Source organism: Octopus bimaculoides, chromosome 6 (genome assembly GCF_001194135.2).
Source record: "Octopus bimaculoides isolate UCB-OBI-ISO-001 chromosome 6, ASM119413v2, whole genome shotgun sequence".
In the NCBI taxonomy this organism is placed as follows: domain Eukaryota; kingdom Metazoa; phylum Mollusca; class Cephalopoda; order Octopoda; family Octopodidae; genus Octopus; species Octopus bimaculoides.
The window spans coordinates 55864167-55886666 of NC_068986.1; the positions used below are offsets into that span (position 1 = coordinate 55864167).

At 35.7% G+C, this 22500-nt stretch overlaps 1 protein-coding gene across 1 annotated transcript in view; it reads right to left on the reverse strand.

Annotated features, from left to right (window-relative positions):
* The window catches only part of LOC106883728 (macrophage mannose receptor 1), a 299961-nt gene that overhangs the window by 46229 nt on the left and 231232 nt on the right, over positions 1 to 22500 (reverse strand). The window contains exons 28-33 of the mRNA XM_052968739.1: positions 21060 to 21106; positions 16845 to 17006; positions 14656 to 14682; positions 11950 to 12137; positions 10049 to 10110; positions 2453 to 2550 (exon numbers count right to left, since the gene is read on the reverse strand). Coding sequence (XP_052824699.1) covers positions 2453 to 2550; positions 10049 to 10110; positions 11950 to 12137; positions 14656 to 14682; positions 16845 to 17006; positions 21060 to 21106 — 584 coding nt within the window. The remainder of the gene's footprint in view (positions 1 to 2452; positions 2551 to 10048; positions 10111 to 11949; positions 12138 to 14655; positions 14683 to 16844; positions 17007 to 21059; positions 21107 to 22500) is intronic.

Below are 22500 nucleotides of genomic sequence, written 5' to 3' on the forward strand. Positions count from 1 at the left end.
AAGTCTTCACAAGCGGAGTTTAGTATCCAATGTAGGAAATTTGTATTCATGTATATATTTGTGCCTTGCAAATATATACCTATATACGTAGATTATCTGTGCGTATGAATCTGTGTATTTTGATGTATATCTATATATATATATGTATATATATGTTGTGGATAGTCTAGTATGCATATATGCTATTGTAATTTTATTTTATTTTGAATGCAGCGTATATTTTATTTTATTTTATTTGATTTTAATGTGTTAATTCGAATATAATTAATTATTTACAATATCTATTTTGAGCCCATTTTTCTATTTAAGGCTTTCTTCGATATTTTTAAAAATAGGATGAATCTATATTAAATTCACTTGTTTTGTTCATTACGCATCCATGACTGTTATTTGAAACGACCAATCAAACAGATCTATGTGTTTCAAATTTTATATTACTTTTGATTGCATTGTTATTCCTTTCCCGATGAACGGGAACGTGAAACTCAGAGTAACAGTCTTTTGTTATATTTCTGCTGCTTTTAAATAAAGCATATTACTCTACCTCTGGTATTTGAGTACTCTTTTTTCCACCTTGTTGCACATTTTATGTGCTTACTCCGGTATATATATATATATATATATATATGATGTTTCTTAAATTACCATTTTAGTAATTTAGTTTAATTTATGTTGAGCAACACTAATTAGAAAAAGTATCAGTTATGGTATTTAGCAAAGGGACCCATCACTATTTAATAAAAACTACTGAAATACAGAAAGTATAACTTTATATTATAAAGTTATAAATGGTAGATGTGTGTAACTGTGTTGTCTTATACACACATCAATGAAAACAACCTTCAGTATTCAATAAGTTTTGTGGACCTTGATGATACTGTAATATTTTTACAGATATTACCAACTAGCTTGGCCTAACTTGCTTATCTCTGCCATTCATGAATAACAATATCACATAAGACCTACTGTCAGTAAAATGGCTTACTGTTTCATCTACATTGAAGTAATTGATCTCTAAGTGCTTTGGATAAACAAAATATGAGTAAAACAGGAATTTTTTTTTTTTACCTTTCAGTCAGAAGGGAAGGCAGTGGAAGGAAGAAGGAGGTATATCCTCAAACCAGAGAACTGACTTGAATACTTGCAATAGAGCAGACTCTATTAAAGCACTGAAGATGTCAGGGGTGGTGTTAAGCCAGATGATGGATTAAGTCTACCTCCCATGTAGGACATGATGGCATTTGCATTCAGATCAAAAAGTACCAGAACAAATATTACAAGGTGCCTGATCTGTTTTTACAGTTCTGCTAATCCATTACCCTCTTTTGGTACTTTTTATTGAACCCAAAATGATAAAAGACAAAACTGATGTTGTGGGATTTGAACTCAGCATGGCAAGAATCAGGACAAATACTACAAAGCTTTCTATCTGACATTGCCATGACTCTGCAAATTCAACACCTTGAATGTGTTTACTAATTTATAATGCAAGAACTTTAATAATATAAAACTCAGAGTTAAAATTGATGGGTAGCATTATACTCAACATCGTTTCAACAGCAGTTTTTAATGTCCCCTTTTCCATACTTGTATGGGTAAGACAGAATTTATTCAGGCAGATTTTCTATGTCCGGGTGCCAACACTCACCTGTTTCCAATCAATGTCGTATTTCCCTTTGGTCAGGCATGCTTTATTGGAAATGAATGATGTTGCTTTTATAACAATGACTCACATTTACTGCTATCATATGAGGTCAAGACAAGGAGACAAGAACACACACACACACAATGGGCTTCTTTCAGCTTCCTTCTACCAAATTCTCTCATGAAACTTTGGTTGACCTGGGGCTGTCCAAAGTGCCACACAATGGGACTGAACTTGAAACCATATTGTTGGGAAGCAAGCCTCTTAACTACACATCCATGCCTGCATCTTAAATGTAAAATAAGAGGTGAATATAAAATATATTACCAATTTTTAGGTACAAAACAAAAAAAAGGGGGTTGTTTTATGTCTGAGGCCATATTGTACTAAAGTAAATACAGATAAACATTAGAAAAAACAAAGGAATTGGTAGTGGGGCTCTGAAAGGGGTCTCAGAGGGTAGTGTCCTTACCTTCCTGAGCTAGTTTTCCACCACATTTCTTAAAAATTGTGGTAGAGGCCTTGGTCTTGGGATCACTGATGTCTAGAAACTGAGGTTAGGGGTAAGCAAGGGTATGCTCCCCGTAGAAAATCCAGCTCCAAAAAGCCTCATGATAGCAAAGGAGAATGGGTACCAGCTAGCCCAAAGATTGGGGTGGGCTGCACCTGCCTACTTCGGTTGCTATGGCATTCAGGTAGACCCACCCCACCCCATTAACGGGGACAAAATTTGGATTTAAAACACTGGATGATGGTGATGATAAAGGAAGATAGTATCATATAAAGAATATTGATGTTGTGACTGACCTGACAACGTATCCAAAACAGTACATGGGTTCTTATAGATGTCACTTGGTTCTCCTTCATCCCAGTTTGTGTAATCTATTTCAGTACCATCAGCCCATCTAGTTTTATGAAAGAAAACAGTAGGAGATATTTCAGCTGTATAGCAGTAAAACAGTAGAATAATACAGTAGAATATTGGAATATAACAGCAGAATAGTAAACAAAAATAGAATAGAAAATTGAACAAGAGAACAGTAGAATAGTATGATAAAATAGTAGAATAATAAAGAATAGACAACAGTAGAGTGATAGAATAGTAGAATATGTAGAAGATTAGAATAAACCCTTTTTCAGCATCTTGAGACTATTAAAATGGAAGTAGGTTGTCTGGCATGAATTCATGATGTGGGTAGTTGGCAGTGTTAAACTTGATGACTAATTAAGTAACTATCTAAGAATAGGAATGATCCCTCTGATGAACTTACCCACAATTTCTTTGTCCCAAATATCACTGTCAAGGTTTTGCTCAAAGTGTCACAAAAAATGCGATGAACTCCTAACTCACACAGCCATGCCTGAAACTATTGGCAGTAGTAAGGTTTAGCACTGTATCACAAATGGCATGATCATAAGTTAAAAATTGCATTGCTATTGTTGTTGTTTACCTTCAGTTTAGCCATGATTTAAACCGTATTAAAATTAAAGGTATCATATCTTGATCATCCAAATTTTTCCTTTTGAAGAAAACAATGTATCTAGAACCACATTATATAATCAATTTTGTTTTTAACACAGTTCTTTTTTTAAATACAAAACAGTTAAAATTGATGGGTTTTCATATACACAAATGCAAAAAACAACAAGGAAAAAGGTAAGAGAATGAAATACTAATTTTCAGGTAGAATATATAGAGGTTATATTATAATCAAGATTGTATTATACTTGCATGAATATATTAAAATATAAAATGTGCTTTGATGTAAGATATACACAGAAGTAATCTGTACGATAAAGATTTGGCTACTATTTATAACAGGTCAAGCACTTATGTAAAGGTTCCCTGGTTAGCAAGATCGAAACTGTGTTGTAAACCTAAATATTTTTCACTGTCTTAATCAACTAAATACCAGTTATCAAACTTACTCAACAGTTGAGGGATGACTTATAGGAGAAAAGTAACTACTAGATGTTGCAAAATAGCTGAGTCAGCCCTTTCTCCAGATAGGGGATGGAACTAATGATGATAATATTATTGTTATATTTTGGGATGATCAATTGTTTTTTCCCCAAGTTACCACATTCACTATATACTCGTTCTTCACTTCAGCTTTATTATCATTCATATTTTAGTGTTCTTTGTCTGGAAACCTTTTGTGACACATCATGTGACCTCCTCAGTGACTCTCCATCCCATCTGTCTCCTATCCTGTTCAGTCCATACTCCAGTCTGGGAAGGAGAGTCACTGAAGTGGTCACAAGATGTGTGATGAAGGATTTCCAGGCAAATGACACCAAAATGAGAATAATAGTAAAGTTGAAGTGAAGAATGAGGATATAGTGCATGTGGTTATATATAAAAAATAAAAAAAAATTACCGACCTGAAATATAACAATATCTGTTTCAATACACAATTTCACATCAGGAATCTTGCAAAGGAAATACATAAGCGATGATAATATTGTTGATTGAATTAAATAGTCATAGACACACTATGGCTTCTATAACAACAAGATGATCATAGTGTAACATCTTCGATCCTAGATCATGACTGGTTTGGAGGTAAGTAACAACAGCAATAATACAGTTTTGCATTCATGACCATCAATTATCAGTGAGCAGACCTATGTTCACCTATGACCTATTATCAATGAGCAGACCTATGTTCACAAGCAGTCCTTCCATGACTACCCCATGTAGGAGGTTCAGAAGCTTGCTTTCCAATCACATGGTTTTAGGTGCCTCAGGCAAGTGTCTTCTATTAAACCTTGGGTTGACTATAGCCTTGTGAATGGAGTTGGTAGATAGAAACTGAATGAAGCCTGTTATATATAAGGTTAAAGGGTTACACATGAATAAATATTTATTAAAACAGTAAGAAGAAAATGCTTAGAAAACTTTCATGGAAAATAGAAAGGAAATATGGTATTAGGAAGGGCATCCAGCTGTAGAAACCATGCCAAATCAGACTAGAGCCTGGTACAGTCTTCCAGCTTACCAGCACTGGTCAAACCATCCATCTCCATGCCAGCATGGATGACAGATGTTAAATGATGATGATACACACACACACACTCACACACACACGCACACGTGTATGTGCAGCTTGTCTTAACATCATGTGATGCATTACTTTCATGCAAGCAATGCTGTTCATTTCTGGTCTTCCACAGAAAAACATCGAGCCAAGGGAAATATTACTTTACTTAGAAAAGGTGAGATGTGGTGACAGGAAAGACATTTGTATGTTGAAAACCTGACTCAACAAATTCTGTCTGATACATGTGAACATGGAAAAATGGACATCAAATGATGATGATGATTCTATATTGAGCACCACATTATCCAACACTTGCATTTTTAAAGACTATAGAAAGTGGTTGGACTGAAATTTGGTTGCTATTTCTATCAGAACAAGCAATCTAATAGAATCTTGCTCATTCTTAACCTCCAATGATTTTTGACATCATTTTTGGCACAGTTCCATGAAATAGTTATCTGCAGCAGGTGAGATGCAGAACAAAATAGAGATTGGACATTCTCTATTTCTTTTCCCTCCCACTGGAATTAAAATGCAATGCTGTGATGGCATGGCATAAATTAGACACTTTGCTTTGAGCATTTCTTTCTTGTATGAAAGTTTAATGAAAACTGAAATAAAAATCCATTAATCCTTTTGATACCAGTCCGCTTGGGACTGGCTCTGGTTCTATTATACAAAACTTTTAGTTTTAAAGTGCTCACAGTTTTAAATTATCACCTTCTACCATAATTTTATTTTACTCACTTTTGTTAATATATGCTCCAAACACCCACATGATAATGAAACAGTTAATTTACTAAATACTGCTAAATTATTAATTATTTTCAAAATTAATTGAAGCACTAAATAGGTGGCACATTTCCTTATAAGAATAGTCATGAAAATGTTAAAACATGTTCAATAAATGTTTTCAGCAACCAACCAGCCAACCAACTAACCATCAACCAGCCAGCCAGCAAACCAGCCAGCCAGTCAGCCAACTGTTTGAATTGAAATGACACATTTGCAGAATCATTAGAACAAAGGACCAAATACTTGAGATATCTATTCTGGCTTATACCTTGTGGTATTTGTTCCGACTCACTACATTCAAAGTTCAAATCATGCTATGGTCAACTTTAACTCTCACCCACTCAGGGTCAATAAAATAAAGAACCCATCCAGAATGGTGAATTGATGGAATTGTTGAAGTTTTGAATAAGATGATGCCTTGTACAGTTCTATATCTAAGAGATGAGGAATTATGTACATTATTTACATTCGATGAATATTTATCCTCATCTTGTTTGTTGTTAACACAACGTTTTGGCTGATATACCCTCCAGTCTTCTTCAGGTATCTTGGGGAAATTTCGAACCTGGGTTCTCATTCCTAAGGTATTTTTCAATGTTATTATTATTATTATTATTATTGTTATTGTTCAGGTCACTGCTTGGAATTGAACTTGGAATCCACTACGCTATATGCCCACGGGCATATGGCCTAGTAGTTAAGAGCACGGGCTACTAACCTCAAGATTCCGAGTTCAATTCTAAGCAGTGACCTGAACAATAACAATAATGATAATAGTAATAATAACATCGAAAAATACCTTAGGATGAGAACCCAGGTTCGAAATTTCCCCAAGACACCTGAAGAAGGCTGGAGGGTATATCAGCCAAAACAAACAAGATGAGGACAAATATCCGTTGAATGTAAATAATGTAAATAATGATGCCTTGTGTTCTGACTTCTTGTGTGTGGTAGATTTAATCCTCTACACCAGTGGACTCCTATGGACCTCTTTGATTCCCATTTTACTTTGGTGGATCCTCAAAGCCATTTTATGTTTAAAAAATCCTTCTGTATTTTCATAATTAAATTTTATTAGGAACTCTATAAGTATATAGAGAAATATAACCAATTTATTACACATAAACTTGTCAACAACCATTTCTTTTTACAATGTGAGTCAGTTACGAACTTTTGACAGTAGGTCATGGTAAGATGAAAGAAAAGCAATAATTTACAACTGTAAATTCTCCAAGAATAGTGGATATTGTTTAGCAGTGTCATTGCTTTTTCATACATTATACTTCCCATTTTAAATCTTGCTTGAAATATTTCCTCACTCTGTAAATCAATGAGATTCTTCGACAAAAAGATATCTACATCAACAGTATTAACTTCAAAAGGTATATTTAGCGCGAGTACTATTTACTTACTCAAATAAAGTCAGAAATGAGAGTTTATACACGATTGGTGCTATGCACTACAATGCACAATGATTTTAAGTGTTAGAGAAAGAAATCTAGTTGTTTCTTGCAAATATTACATTTAAAGCAAAATATTTTCCCCAACCTCTATGCACACTCAATTTTGCTCACACTGACCTCACAAAATCTTATATGGATCCCTGGAGTCATATGGACCTGGGGTGAGAACCATTGTTTCATGCAATTTAACACCACCACTTAACCTTTTTGTGTCTTTAAAAGAATACATTCTGTTACATTTGACCTACATATCTGACAAACCCAAATATTGATTTCATGCTCCCAGCCAGAACCTTGCAAAAGATACTAGAAGTCAAAGTATCAACTGATTGCTTTAAAAGATGAACCATTTCATTATAGTTTGATGACAACAGGGTCCATAGACACAGATTGAAGACTTTTTAATGAGGTTGTAGCTAGTTAGCTAATCTCCTAGGGAGGCAATAGCTAATTAACCGATTTCTAAATGACTTTATAGCTTATTAACTGATTCCTAAATAAGACAAAAGCTAGTTAGCTAATCGATAGTGAAACAATAATTAGTTGGCTAATCTCTAAATGAGACAATATTTTGTTAGCTAAACACTTAACAACACAATAGTTAATTAGCATATCATTATTTTATGCCTGTTTTTCCAAGTTGATATGGGTTAGACAGGTCATCACACTTCAACTTGGTTCTTGTTTCGAGTTGCTAGCCTCTCAAATGAGTTGAAGGACTACTTCTTGCATGCATGTTCCAATTTTTGACAAGGTTCCTAGAGCTGGATGCCTTTACTAACACCAAACACTTTACAAAGTGTATTGAGTGCACTTTATCATGGCACCAGCACCAGAGAGGCTGACTTGTCTCAACAAGACCTCTCAGTCCTATGTTGTTTCTACTTGTCTCTGCCTTAAATTGTTTTCTCCATTCAAAATGAGACAACAGGTAATTAGTCTATCTCTTAATGAGATGCTACAAATTTGTCTTAGAGGATTGGTATAACCAACTGAACCAAATACATCGATATTGCTACACATTATATTACCTCTGAATTGATAAAAAACAAATCCAGTCTCATTAAAATTTGAACTTGGAGAATTAAAACTCAATACTGTTAGGAATTTAGACCTGGCTCTTTTTATATCCACTAAATTATCATCTGGTATATATAATTTTTTCCTTTTAACAATAAGATCAAATATTTTCAGGGATGGTCTAGTCAATTTAATCAACTCTGTGATATGACTGGTACTCTGGGGGTATGAAAGGCAAAATTAGTTCATTTTCCTCTCTTTATGTTTGTTTGATCAGTTCACATGCTCATTGCCAGTCTCTGAGACCAGAAAGGTTGGTGCAGTTAATATTACTCATGAAGAGATGTAACTCAACAAATGCGGGGAAAACATGGGGAGGGAGAGAATTCTAGAGGGACAACCTTCTGTGGAAGAAGGGCTGAGCAAAAACTAGTGGGGCTAACACAATATAGAATATTATTTTCTACTCTAGGCACAAGGCCCAAAATTTTTGGGAGGGGGCCTGTCAATTAGATCGACCCCAGTACGCAACTGGTACTTAATTTACTGACCCCCAAAAGGATGAAAGGCAAAGTTGACCTCGGCGGAACTTGAATTCAGAACGTAAAGACAGACGAAATACCACTAAGCATTTCACCCGGCATGTTAACATTTCTGGCAGCTTGCCACCCTCACAATATAGAATATTGTTGAATAGTGCAGTAGAACAGTAGGAAAGAACTGTAAAATAGCAGACAACTGTAGAGTAGAATAGTAGAGTAATGCAGCAGAAAAGTAGACATGTGTAGGAGAAGAAATGAGTTGGGAGTGGTTGAGTGGAATGGCACAAAACCAACAAGACCTTTCAACATACAAGGTCCATCACCGAGGTTCAATTCTGGTTAAAGACTTCACTTACATAGTCAATATTCTTAAAGAATGGCATGAACACCACACATTCAAATTTTTTCTCTTCCTTTGAAATACAGTAGTCTTTTGTTTTGGGAAATGTAATGCTTATTTATTTGCATTGTTTTGCATTATCTTGTAGCTCTAAGATTCCAATAATGTAATTGTTTATTTTTAGAATGACATTGTCAGTGGCAGAATCTAACCAGTTTACACATAAAATAGGATATGACTGATTTAAATGCTAAATAGTTAAGTCAGAATTCTAAAGGACAAAACTATTTGCTTCAGTTACATCACTGTCTCTTACTTCTTATTTTTTCCCCAAACAAAAGACCGCTATATTTCAAAGAAGAGAACAAATTTGAATGTGTAGTGTTCATTCCTTTCTTTTAGGAATGGCTGTGTGGTAAGTAGCTTGCTTACAAACCACATGGTTCCAGCTTCAGTCCCACTGCATGGCACCTTGGGCAAGTGTCTTCTACTATAGCCTCGGGCCGACCAAAGCCTTGTGAGTGGATTTGGTAGACGGAAACTGAAAGAAGCCTGTAGTATATATGTATATATATATATGTGTGTTTGTGTGTCTGTGTTTGTCCCCCCAACATCGATACTGGTGTGTTTACGTCCCCATAACTTAGCAGTTCAGCAAAAAGAGCCCGATAGAATAAGTACTAGGCTTACAAAGAATAAGTCCTGGGGTCGATTTGTTCGACAAAAAGGTGGTGCTCCAGCATGGCTGCAGTCAAATGACTGAAACAAGTAAAAGAGTAAAAGAGAGAGTATGTAATGGAAGAGTTTTGAATCAGAATTGAACCTGGGTAATGAGGCTTTGTATGTTGAAAGATTTATTTCATGCTCTACAGCACATTTATCAATTAATAGTTGAAAACAAAAACAAAATATATTTAGGCCCCAAAATAATTGCTTCAAATTTGGGTTTACACCTGGTAGTATGCTGTTTAAAGCACATTCACTATCTTCAGTTACCTGATGTCATCAGCTATGAAACATTTGCATCAAGCATTCATATCAGATATTTGTGTATTGCGTTACTGATTTCAGTCACTGGATTATGTACATAAGAAGAGAAGTTGATGAATTTGATGATGATGACGATGATGTTGGGAGTGGTTGTAGATGTCATAATGAAGATGGTGATAATGATAAATGAAAAGGAAATTTAAACTTACTTATTATCATGTACCACTGAATATGTATGGATTCCGATCCATAAAAATCTTCGAGCAGAAAACTATTAATTAGAACAAAAACAAAATTCAAAAGAATTTGGGAAAACCATTTTTTTTCTTGTTTATCTCTCTTAAAAATATTTTTGAAATATTTTATAAAAATAGGCATAGGCATAGCTATAAGTGCAGGCATGGCTGTGTGGTTAAGAAGTTTGCTTCCCAGTTACATGGTTTCAGGTTCAGTCCTACTGTATGGTACCTTGGATAGGTATCTGCTACTTTAACTCTGACCTGATCAAAGCATTGTGAGTGGATTTGGTGGACAGAAACTGAAAGAAGCCTGTCATATATATATATATATGTATGTATGTATACACACACACATTTATACGTGTGTGTATTAATGTATGAGGTGTATTCAAAACGTATCCAGCTTATTTTTCCCCACCAATACTCATGTTGCATGGGAAAAATTCTTTAGGTGAGAGGTGATGCCACCCTTCCTGCACATGCATGAACATTTTCTGACTTACGACTAGAGTACAGTCATGTAGTGCTCACTCATAGGATTTTTGTTTTCATGTAAAATAACCAAATGCATCGAGCAGAGACCATAAACCCATGCCTCATTGCCAGTGATAATGTCTTCATGAAGTCTGGGTTGTGGTTTGCACAGTCCAGCATGTCTTGAGTGATTTTTATGCAGAGTTGCTTCTGCTGCTCTGCCAGCACTTTGTGGGTGAATTTTGCTGACATTTTCTGCATGCACAAATCCTCCTTAAAATGGAATGCATTGATCCTGTGCTTATTCCCACACCGTGTGCAATTTCCTAGATTGTTACACAACAGTCTTCCACAACTACTCACTGAACCTTCTTAATCGGTTCCTCATTTCAGTTTGTGGATGGCCTACCTGAGCATGCCTCGCTCTCCACTGAGGTGCGGCCATGTTTGAAGCAGTTGTACCACTCCTTGATCTAAGTTTTGCCCATGGCTGGCTGAATCTTCTGGATGGTTTGAGCTTGAGTATCATCAAGCTTTTGGCAAAAGCTTGATAAATATCTCTGCTCGGTGCATTCAGTAAAAATGAAAATCTCACAAGCACACACCACATGTCTGTACTCTAGGCAAAACAGCTGGAAACTGACGTGGCCTACCAGCATGAAAATTTTCACACATATGCAAGAAGGGTGGTGTCACCTCTCACCCAAAGGATTTTGCCCATACATCATTAGTTTTTTTAATTTCAAGGTGTCCTTACTTCTTTTAATGGTGTTAAGATGTAATTTAAGGAAGATTTGGCTGTTCTCTTTTGCAAGTCATGCTAGAAATGGTATATGTTACTGCAGTGATCATTACTGTGGTAATAAATTGGTGTCCTCTTCTTTATATCTAAAGCATATTTTAGTTATGTCGTATTTATCATCGTTATTTAACCCTAGGTTGTTTCTATCTGAGCAGACACTAAAAGCATTCAAGTTTTAAACATTTCATTGTAATTTTTTTTAACTATAGTGCATATAGAGTTATAGCTATTTATAAGATAGTGAATTTAAGGAATAAATGGCTCGTTTTTAGCAGAATGAAGAACACTATAAAGGCAGACCAATATCGTAGCCCTTACATCCTCACTTGATTAGCTAGAAATAATAGCCAAATTTCCTTCAAAATGCACCATATTGTCAGGAGAAAGAAAATAACATTGAATAATGTAGTTCTACATAAACCTAAAAAGATAAGATGGATATGTGTGGAATACCTTTGGTAACTAGTCTGCTTGATCAGGAATTAAGCTGAGGCTAATGAGCAATGGTATAACTATATAGAGACTCTCTGACTGGCGTAACTATTCCTATAAATTAATGCAATGAGTTAAAACATAAGAAGAGTATATAACTTACAGCCATTGTTAGAAAATCATTCTCATCTTGGCTGTGGATTGATGCAATTCTTTTATTATATAGCTCACAAACAGTCTTACTCTTGTGCCATGTGACTTTCTTAAATTCAAATGCACTGACATAACATGATCCATTAAAATAAGGTCCCTGTAGTAAACTTCCTGTTTTACAATATGTATCCAAATTTTCTAGAACAAGATAAAGAAATGCATAAAAAGCAAAAATGTAAAACAAAACAAAAAAATTCTTAAATCATTTATAAACAAATTTCCAAATTACATGTTTCCAAATATTCAAATTATATTTTCAAATTTTCTGAATTGAGACAGAGAAATAAATATATAAAAAGCAATGAATGAAAGGAAGAAACAAAAGCAATCCTTAAATTACACTTTTTCACCAGTTGCTATTTTTGTCATTTGGTTGCAGGCCAACTCTGACTGAGCAGACTTATGATTAAAGATATTCCAGCTGTAACTAATGCTGTTTATCATATATTTTTCAGGTTTATATTTCTACATTGTTGTGTATAATATCTTACAGTATTCAATGCCCCACTCCTTTTTAAGATGGTAAGGGTGAGTTGAAGGAGATTTGGTTTTCTAGCAAAGTTGAATGATCACACTATGTTTGTTGCTGATAATGGAGATACTATCCAGTTAGAATACTCATCCATGCATCCACCTTCCATAGTTGTTGTTGACACTCCATCGCTTACGACGTTGAGGGTTCCAGTTGATCCGATCAACGGAACAGCCTGCTCGTGAAATTAACGTGCAAGTGGCTGAGCACTCCACAGACACGTGTACCCTTAATGTAGTTCTCGGGGATATTCAGTGTGACACAGTGTGACAAGGCTGACCCTTTGAATTACAGGCACAACAGAAACAGGAAGTAAGAGTAAGAGAAAGTTGTGGTGGAAGAGTACAGCAGGGTTCACCACCATCCCCTGCAGGAGCCTCGTGGAGCTTTAGGTGTTTTCGCTCAATAAACACTCACAACGCCCGGACTGGGTATCGAAACCGCGATCCTATGACCGCGAGTCTGCTGCCCTAACCATTGGGCCATTGTGCCTCCACGCCTTCCATAATACAGAAATCAAAAAGAACAATGACACCAGATTCTGGACCTTACCTACTCAATTGTTTTCTGCTATGGATGGATAACTTGCTGAGAAAGCTTTGTAAAAGCTGGTGCTAACTCTATGACTAGCTGTTAGCTGTTACCCTGAAATGCTTTTACACAATAAAGCCATTATAGAATTCTCTTTTTTCTCCCTTTTTTTCATCTGTCTTTTGATGGTTTGATATGTTGAACTTACTCCTGTTTTTCTCTTACTGATTTCTCTTGGATCCCTGTTCTTTTTACTTTCTCTTCATTTTTCTTTTGTTCCTGAGATTTTTTTTTTTTAGTTATTAACAATATTTTTTGAATATCTTTTCATCATTTAGTCTGGAGGGAAGGCAATGCTTACGATTCTTTACAGAGATGGATGGGAGACAGGGAGGAAGGCATCCTCAAAATGGAAAGTTGGCCCAAATGCTTGCAACAGAGTGAACTCCTCTAAAAACACTCAAAGTGCTATCTAATGGTGTTATATTGGATGGCACCTTACATGTACCACTCGAGTAGGCCACAGTGGGATCTGAACTCAGAAGACAAAATGCAGAAACAACTACCTCTAAGCTTCTAGTTTTGCTAATCTGCTGCCCTGGATTCGTACTTTTGTTTTTTTAATGATACCAAAAGGATGAAAAGCATATATGACCTCAGCAGGATTTGAACTAGGAGTCCAGAGTATTGATATTTTATTTAAACCCAATAAAATAGGACATTTTTCTTTGAACACTTGACAAAAATCTTGAATTAAGTAGATAACCAGCTGTTAGCTTATATGATTCTCTGTTCTTTGCTTATGCTATCACACTGGCCTGCCTTATAACCTTATTTCTTCTTCTTTGGTCATACTACTTTCACAAATTCTCATGACTCTCTGTCACCGTCTAATTCCATTGTTATGAATTTAAATTAGAAACTTGTGTCATAGCAAATCTTTCATTAGCTGATTATACAACCATGGAATACCATGGAATTCATAAGCCCCTATGAATACACTGCAGCTACTCTCTTGATAGAGCTTGGTGATCCTGACCATTGACCTTTTAAGATTCCTCCACTCGGTATCAATGTAAGAAGCACTGTTGGCTCAGTTGAGTTCCTCTGCTACTTCTTCTCAACCTACCATGCTACAGTCCCATGACTTAGCTGTATCCCTGGCAGGATAGCCGAACAGGTGCATTACCTTGCCAAAGGACAACCAATAACTATGTAGGACATGGTTGTCACTTTGTGAGGTATTTTCAAAGTACTGCATACCCTGCTAACTTATAACTTTCCTCATAATCTCATAATGTACAATAATCAGTTTCATTAGAACTTCAGCACAATCTTGAATGATGGAATCTTTTTTTTTTTAAATTCTAGTCATCATCTTCATTTTATCGCACTATTTAATTACAACCTGTTTTATGTCTTGAGTTCATATCCTACTAAGAATTCTTTACAGGTCTTCTTAGATAGCTGGTTCTGATTTGGAGGGCTAAGACGTTTGATGTCCTTTCTGTAAGATAAACACAGCATAAACTAATGGAGGAAATGACACATGCAGTCAGAGGAAGGTTAAATAAAATAAAATGTTTCACTTACCTTTATTCACCTCTTCTTTAGGGAAACCTGAAATTGAAACAAAATCAATATTATAATCTTCAAAAGACTGTTTACTTGTCAGCTGGAGTTTATATCTCTGATATATTTGAAAGACATTCTTGCAAATATGACATGTTTTTAGCATCACATTTTATCAGTCAATATCTTTATGTAATCGTTATTGTTATTGTTTTTTCTTAGGCTTTGATCAAGCAGCCCTGTCATCAAAATGTTTCTGTTGTGACCATCCCATCTTTATAGTGTTATTTAGGACAACATTATTGAATATGCCCTTCCAAATTCAAGATGATGGGGTGCTGTCATTTACTGTTGCTGATGTCGGTGGTGGTGAAAATAATTGCTAAGCTGTTGTTATTTGGCATCAGATCAGCCTTAATTAAGTAGATTTGTGATAAAAGATGATCTAACAGTAATCACCAAATTTTTTCTGACATGATTTGTCTAAGAGTACATTATCCATGGTATCCAATTTTTTAAACAATAGAATATATGAGGGAGACTTTTTGTTCACCCATAGAATATTATATTTCGGACTTAATAGTCAAATACATCCTGTTTTGTTTAAGACTGTATGGTATAATTTGAGGGTGATTCAGCTGTTATTTCTAACAAGCTGAGTAACTATTTAGAGAGCTCCTTCTTTGGCTGTGACTGTCTTGCCTTTTTTAAAATGGTGATATGTGATTTGAAGGAGATTTGGCTGTTATTTGTAGGAGGTTGAATGATAAGTTGTCTCCCTTACCATCTTCTGAATGAAAAGACTCTTAGAAATATTAAAACACAGAATAGTCATGGCTGGAACGACTTTGAACAAGACTGGCCAGTGACTAAACAACAACTCAAAGAGGATCTACATACTTGTTTGACTGACCAGTAAAAACAGCAGCCGCATTTTACTCAAATAGCGCTTTCTGTCATGGACAAAGTGTGGCCTACAGGAATCTCTGATCGGCACCAAATGAAAAATTACCTTGAACTTTTTCAGTAGTGTGGCCCATGTGTTGATGTATCATATCTCATGAGACCCCCTTCTTCAAATAGGTTGCATATGCCTACATTAAACAATATGGTGGATGATATACAAAAGATGAAACAGCCAAGGCTAGAATGCTTCTAAACATGAATCTGCACAATCAGGACTTGACCAAAGGCTAAGCAATAACAACAGCAGTAGCAGTAGAACCAGTGACAATAACAGCAGCAGCAGCAGCAGTAGAAGCAGCTGCAACAACAACGACAACAACAATAACAGCACAGAAATCTTCCCTAGTACATTTCAACATAGCATTGTTGTTTAGCCATAGGTCAGTTCTGAGAGAATAGACATGATTACAGGCATTCCAACTGTCAACTGCCAGATTTTTAGTGGGTATGTAAAAATCCATTATCCAGTGTGTCCTTGTCTCACATGAGATTGTAGGTCGAGATTTGAGGGAGATTTAGCATTTCTTGTAGGTCATGCAACCTTATAGTTTGTTTTACATTTCCCTTCTTTCTCTTGTGAGCTTGCTTTATGCTACCATTAAATGTGGTAGAAATAAACTAAGTTTTTGCTTCAACTTGGTTGACACTAATTCACCTCAGACCATCCATTTTTCTGTAATGCAAAACCCCATTCTAACATGTCCATATTCAAATGTAAATCTTCCAACATAAGAGGGGGTGCTGAAAAGTTCCTGGCTTTAAGGGTATTATGAAAGGCCTGGCTGAAGGCCCAAACTTCCAAATTCTTTTACAGGGCTTAGAAAAACTGAAGGACTGCTGCAATAAGCGTATCAATCTGAGAGGGTAATATATTGAATTCATAATTAACTGATTCTCCAGTATTTTGTTTTACCCAAATCCAGGAATTTTTCAGTACCTTCTCATAGTCTAAAGACCCTTTTCATTAAACAGCAACCTAATAACTGACTCTAGTTTAATAAAGGAAAAGTTAGTTTTTTTTCCCCTAAATCTCTCCAAACTATTTTCAAAATTAATTGTTACACACAGGCAATATATTTCACTAAAACTATGTTTACAAAAGGAGAAATGAAAACAACAAAAGCTAACTAAATGAACTGGTGGGTAGAAGGGTGAAAAGTAGGTTATGGAAACTAATAATGATTAAAATAATAATATGGAATCTGCTAATGATAAAAACAAGAAACAAAGAAGAAATTCCTTACGAGGTGTCATTTTGCAAATCCAATCTGCTGCCTGGTCACAGCGTAGAGAAAATATGTTAGGTTGCCATTTAGAGATGACTGGACATATAGACTGGAAAGAAAATGGAATCCGGCCAATGTCTACATTAACTGCATATTTAGAATCCAGCCATGTAATATTACCTGCATAAGAAGAAAATATAATAATAATAATAACAACAACAACAACATTAATAATAATAATAATAATAATAATGATAATAATAATGATGATGATAAAAAATAATAATAAAACCCACTACCATCATCATTATCATCCCGCACGCTTCTCAAATACAAGTAGGTGCAACCAAGAAAACATGTGGTATGTAGGACCCTCTATTGAGCCCAAACTTTGGTTATGTGTTGTGTTTCATACAGATTATCTTCTCACTCTCTCTCTCTCTTTCATACACACTCATACACACATGCATGCATGATAAACCTCTTTTAGTTTTCATCTTCCATATCTACTCACAGAGTCTTGTTCAGCTAGAGGCTATAAAGAAATATTTGCCTAAGCTGCTACACAGTGGGATTGAACCCAAAAGCATGCTGTCTGAAAGCAAACTTCTTAAGTGCACATCTATGCCTGTGTTGTACAGTATAGTGATTTTCTTTATTTTGAACCTTATTTTTAATGTGTCACACTACATTTTTCAATGTTAAGCATTATCTCAGAGTAAATCACATCTGAGGTAGAAAGAGACAAAATTGTTTTTAAATCATTCAAAATATTTATTATTTAGGAACTTTAGTAATTTTACCTAATTTCTGCTCCACCCATCTTCCATCTATCTTCATTATTCATTATTTTAACAGAGCTAGCAGGTGGGAGACAGAATTAATAGATCATCAGACAGGGGTATATTGGATCAGTGGAGCGTAATGGGTCATTTGCGAAATTTTCATAATTTTCTCCCAATTACACAGCAGGAAATATGATATAGCAGCCATTATTAATTGCATCATCCCTCCTGGTGACTCCTTTTTAAATTCCTCATTCCAAATCACAGACCTCAGTTACTAGACCAACCAATTTTTGATCGTCAAATGGAACTGAAGTGCTACAAGAAGTACTGCAGATTTGGATATTTTGTATTAGAGGTGTATGTCCAGAGTATCTTCTTTCTCAATGTTACATTGGATAAAGGAAATGCCTTTGGAAATTCTGAAATTCAAAAGTGGAGCAAAATGGATCACTTAAGATATAGCTCAGAGGTGTCTATACAGAGGATAAAAGAGGAATTAATAGGGTATCTGAAAGCAACATTGCTTCATCTAATTATTGATATTTACACAGAATCAAGATTGAGGCAAAGAAGCAACAAAAGTGGAAAAAAAGCAGTAAAAGTGGAAAAGAATGAGTGTCACTTGCTCCAAAATGGCAGAAAACAGGTAGGGCAGAGTATGACAATAGTGATGGTGACCACGGTAGTGTGAATAATTTGGAAAAAGAATACACTGAGTGTTCCATCTGCAAGAGAATCTTGAGCAGATACAAAGGTAGAAAGAATGAAGTTTGGTTGTTGTGTTATCTTTGGGATGATTATGTTTGCTCTAAGTGTATTCCAAGGGGAACAGATGTTAACTAAGAGTTCTGCAAGAACTGTACAGCTTAATCTGAACTCTATGTGTCAAATAGCAGACTTTATCATGATTGATTTAAGCTTCTGAGTGACTGCTGTTCTGTAAACACAGTTGTGTTTTTTTTTATATTTTGATGAAGATTGAATCTTTTTAACTTTTGATGTCTCTCTTATTTTCTTGAGTTTCTTTATTGTTTTCAACACTCAGTCATAATAGATCATATTTTTATCCAAATACTGCTCTGTCTTTCACTCCATTTGTATATGACCCATTATGACCCACCAAATATAGAAATTTCAGAGTTGTTCAAAGATGATTATATATATATATATATATATATATATATAGGTGTAGGTGTGGCAAGAAGCTTGCTTCCCAACCACATGGTTCCGAGTTCAGTCCCACTACATGGCACCTTGGACAAGTATCTTCTACTATGGACTCAGGCTGTGAGTGGATTTGGTAGACAAAAACTGAAAGAAGCTCATCAGATTTATATATATATGTGTGTGTGTGTGTGTGTGTCTGTGTTTCTCCCCACACCATCGTGTGACAACCGATGTTGGTGTGTTTACGTCCCTGTAGCTTAGTGGTTAAGCAAAAGAGACCGATAGAATAAGTACTAGGTTTACAACGAATTGAAGGTGATTGGTGCCAGCATGGCCACAATCAAATGACTGAAACAAATAAAATATTTATATATGTGAAATGAGCATTAAAAATTGCCTCAGTCCATCGGAAGTACTTATCAGAATCATGATGCAATTTTTGAGATTGTAAATCCATTTTAACTGTTACATGTTGCTTTTTATTTAACACTCTACGTAAAAGGCTGAATACTTGTACCCTGAAGTGGATGGAATGAGCATTACACAGGGTGTCAAAACTGGAACTCTAGATAGATTACAGATACACAATGCTTCCAACAGACTTCATGTTAGTGGTCTTCCACCCAATTTTATTCATAAAAGAAGCTTCGTTTAATCCAAGGCTATGATAAAATACTTGTGCAAGATGCCACACTAAAGAATTGAACTTATGAACTCATGATTGTAAAGCAAATTTCTTAACAATTCAGTTATGCTGAATTCACATAATACCAGTCATCTACCTGGGTGAATATAACTGAGTAAACCACACTCCCACCCCATACTATGAAGTCTTTTGTCTATGACAAAAATTATGATGTTTTAAATTGGTATAACTTCCATATTGAAGTTTAAGATTCTCTCTCCATTTCTCACTCTCCCTCAGTCTGTCTCACAAACTCCCTCTCTCTTGGCTCCAGTATTTATTTTGCTTTGTATAGGGTCCATCGTCAGTTTTAGTGTTGCAACTGAAATATTACTCCAATTGATATGTTATTCTGTCTAAATAGGAAACCAGTCATCATTTGCTAGGTCCCAGTATGACTATTTCAGACTACAAGGTGGATGGTTTTAAGACACAGAGTTTGAACCTAAAACACAAGGAACTGAAATAGATACAAGGCATCCTGTCACCTTCTCTAATAATTCCAACAAACCATAACTACCATCACTGCTACCCTAGATTGGTAAATTATCTATTGACACACCTGAAAACTGAAAAGCAAATCCTTAACAGGATTTGAACTCAGAACGAAGAGAAGAGCAGCAAATATTGCCAAGCATTCAAGCCGACTCCTCAACAAATTTGCCAGTTTGCTGCCTTCTGTTCACTTTTAATGTTTTTATGCAGTAAATATTTCTGTTTCAAGAAATTATGGGTGCAGTGCAGTTGTGTGGTAAGAAGTTTGCTTCTTGACCAAATGGTTACAGGTTCAGTCCCACTGCAAGGTACCTTGGGTAAGTGTCTTATGCTAAAACCCCAGACTGACCAAAGCCTTGTGAGTGGATTTGGTAAGATGAAAACTGAAAGAAGCTTGTCATATATATATATACATATATACAGGCATAGCTGTGTAGTAAGAAGCTTGCTGTCCAACTATATGGTTCTGGGTTGTCCCAATGTGTGGCACCTTGGGCAAGTGTCTTCTATAATAGACTCAGGCTGATCAAAGCCTTGTGAGTGAATTTGGTAGACAGAAACTGAAAGAAGCCTGTTGTATATATATCTATATATCTATGTATGTGTCTCTGTGTGTGTCCCCCCCATCACTGCTTGACAACCGGTGTTGGTGTGATTATGTCCCTGTAACTTAGCAGTTCAGTATAAGAGACTAATAGAATATATATTAGGCTTAAAAAATAAGCCCTGGAGTCGATTTGTTTGACTAAAACCCCTCAGGGCAGTGCTCCAGCATGGCCGCAGTCAAACGACTGAAACGAGAATAAAAAAAAAAAGAATAAAGGAATATATATATACACAGATGCATATATCTATGTGCATGTATTTTAGTGTTTGTTCATGCCCCCTACCATCACCTGACAACCAGTGTTGGTTTGTTTATGTCCATTAAAAGAGACCAAGAGGACAAGTACCAGGCTTTAAAAAAATAATTACTGGGGTCAGTTCATTTGGTTAAACCCTTCAAGGTGGTGCTGAAGCTTGGCCACAATCCAATGACTGAAACCATCAAAAGATAAAATATAAAAGACAAAAGAAATTTTAAAATGTTGAACTCACCTGATTCAGTAAAGCGACCACCAAGCCAATAAGGGTTGTTGTTTTTTCTGAAACAAAACAAAAATCTTAAGTTTACAATCAAATTTCTGCTGTTGTTGTTCTTGTTGTGGTTGCTGTTGCTGGTATTGTTATAATTGAAGTCATTTATTTACAGATTGGAACTGCTTGAGAAGAGCTATGATCAAATGCATTCCAGCCATGATCATCCCATCTAGACCTATTCATATATTAGCCAATGAGCTTGTTGTTGAAGGCAGTAAGGTATGATTTAAGAGACTTTGGTTGTAATTAGTTGCAACTCAAGTCTTATAGAAGCTTCCTGATATGAGTAGTAACCCCTTGACAAGGTTTCATGTTTCAGGTCTAGCCATTTCATATAATTGATATTTCAACCTGTATATGTTTTTTTTTTGTTTTTTTATTTATGTGGAGACGCAATGGCCCAGTGGTTAGGGCAGCAGACTCGCGGTCATAGGATCACGATCTCGATTCCCAAACCGGGCGTTGTGAGTGTTTATTGAGCGAAAACACCTAAAAGCTCCACGAGGCTCCGGCAGAGGATGGTGGCGAACCCTGCTGTACTCTTTCACCACAACTTTCTCTCACTCTTTCTTCCTGTTTCTGTTGTGCTTGTAATTCAAAGAGCCAGCCTTGGCACATTGTGTCACGCTGTATATCCCTGAGAACTACGTTAAAGGTACACGTGTCTGTGGAATACTCAGCCACTTGCACGTTAATTTCACAAGCAGGCTGTTCCGTTGATCGGATCAACTGGAATCCTCGACGTCGTAAGCGATGGAGAGCCAACAATAATATGTTTTTTATATAACATGTTTTAACCCTTTAACATTTAAACTGGTTATATCTGGTTAAAATATTCTATGGGTTTTATGCTGAAACTAGTCAGATCTAACCTCTCACATCTACCTTACAAAGTCATTCTAAAACTAAGCAACCGCATCATCAAAATCTTGAAGCTATGAGATAATGCATGATTAATTCAAAACAAAGAGAGTGAATAAGTATTACATCTGAGAGAATACTCTGAATGCTAAAGGATTAAAATAAGTTTTGATTTAAAGGAATTCGTCTTCAATTTCTTTCAATTTCAGGTGAGCTCCTGATGTGAGAGATAAACTCTTGGTAAGCTAGCCATGTTCATGACACTAGGAATAGTCACCTACAAACTTCTCACAACCCTCAATAAATGATTCTGGGGGAGAGTGGGGATACAGAGAGAGACAGTGTGCATAAGTATGTGAGATAAAATTGACCGTGTACTTGACTGGTATCTTGGGAGAATGAGAGGCAAAGTTGATATCATCAAGATTTGAACTCAGAAGACAAAGAAACAAAACAATGATTTGGCCAACTGATCACCCAGCAGAAGAATGTATTTAAGGTATGCTATATCATACATACTCACAAAACTGTAAGATTT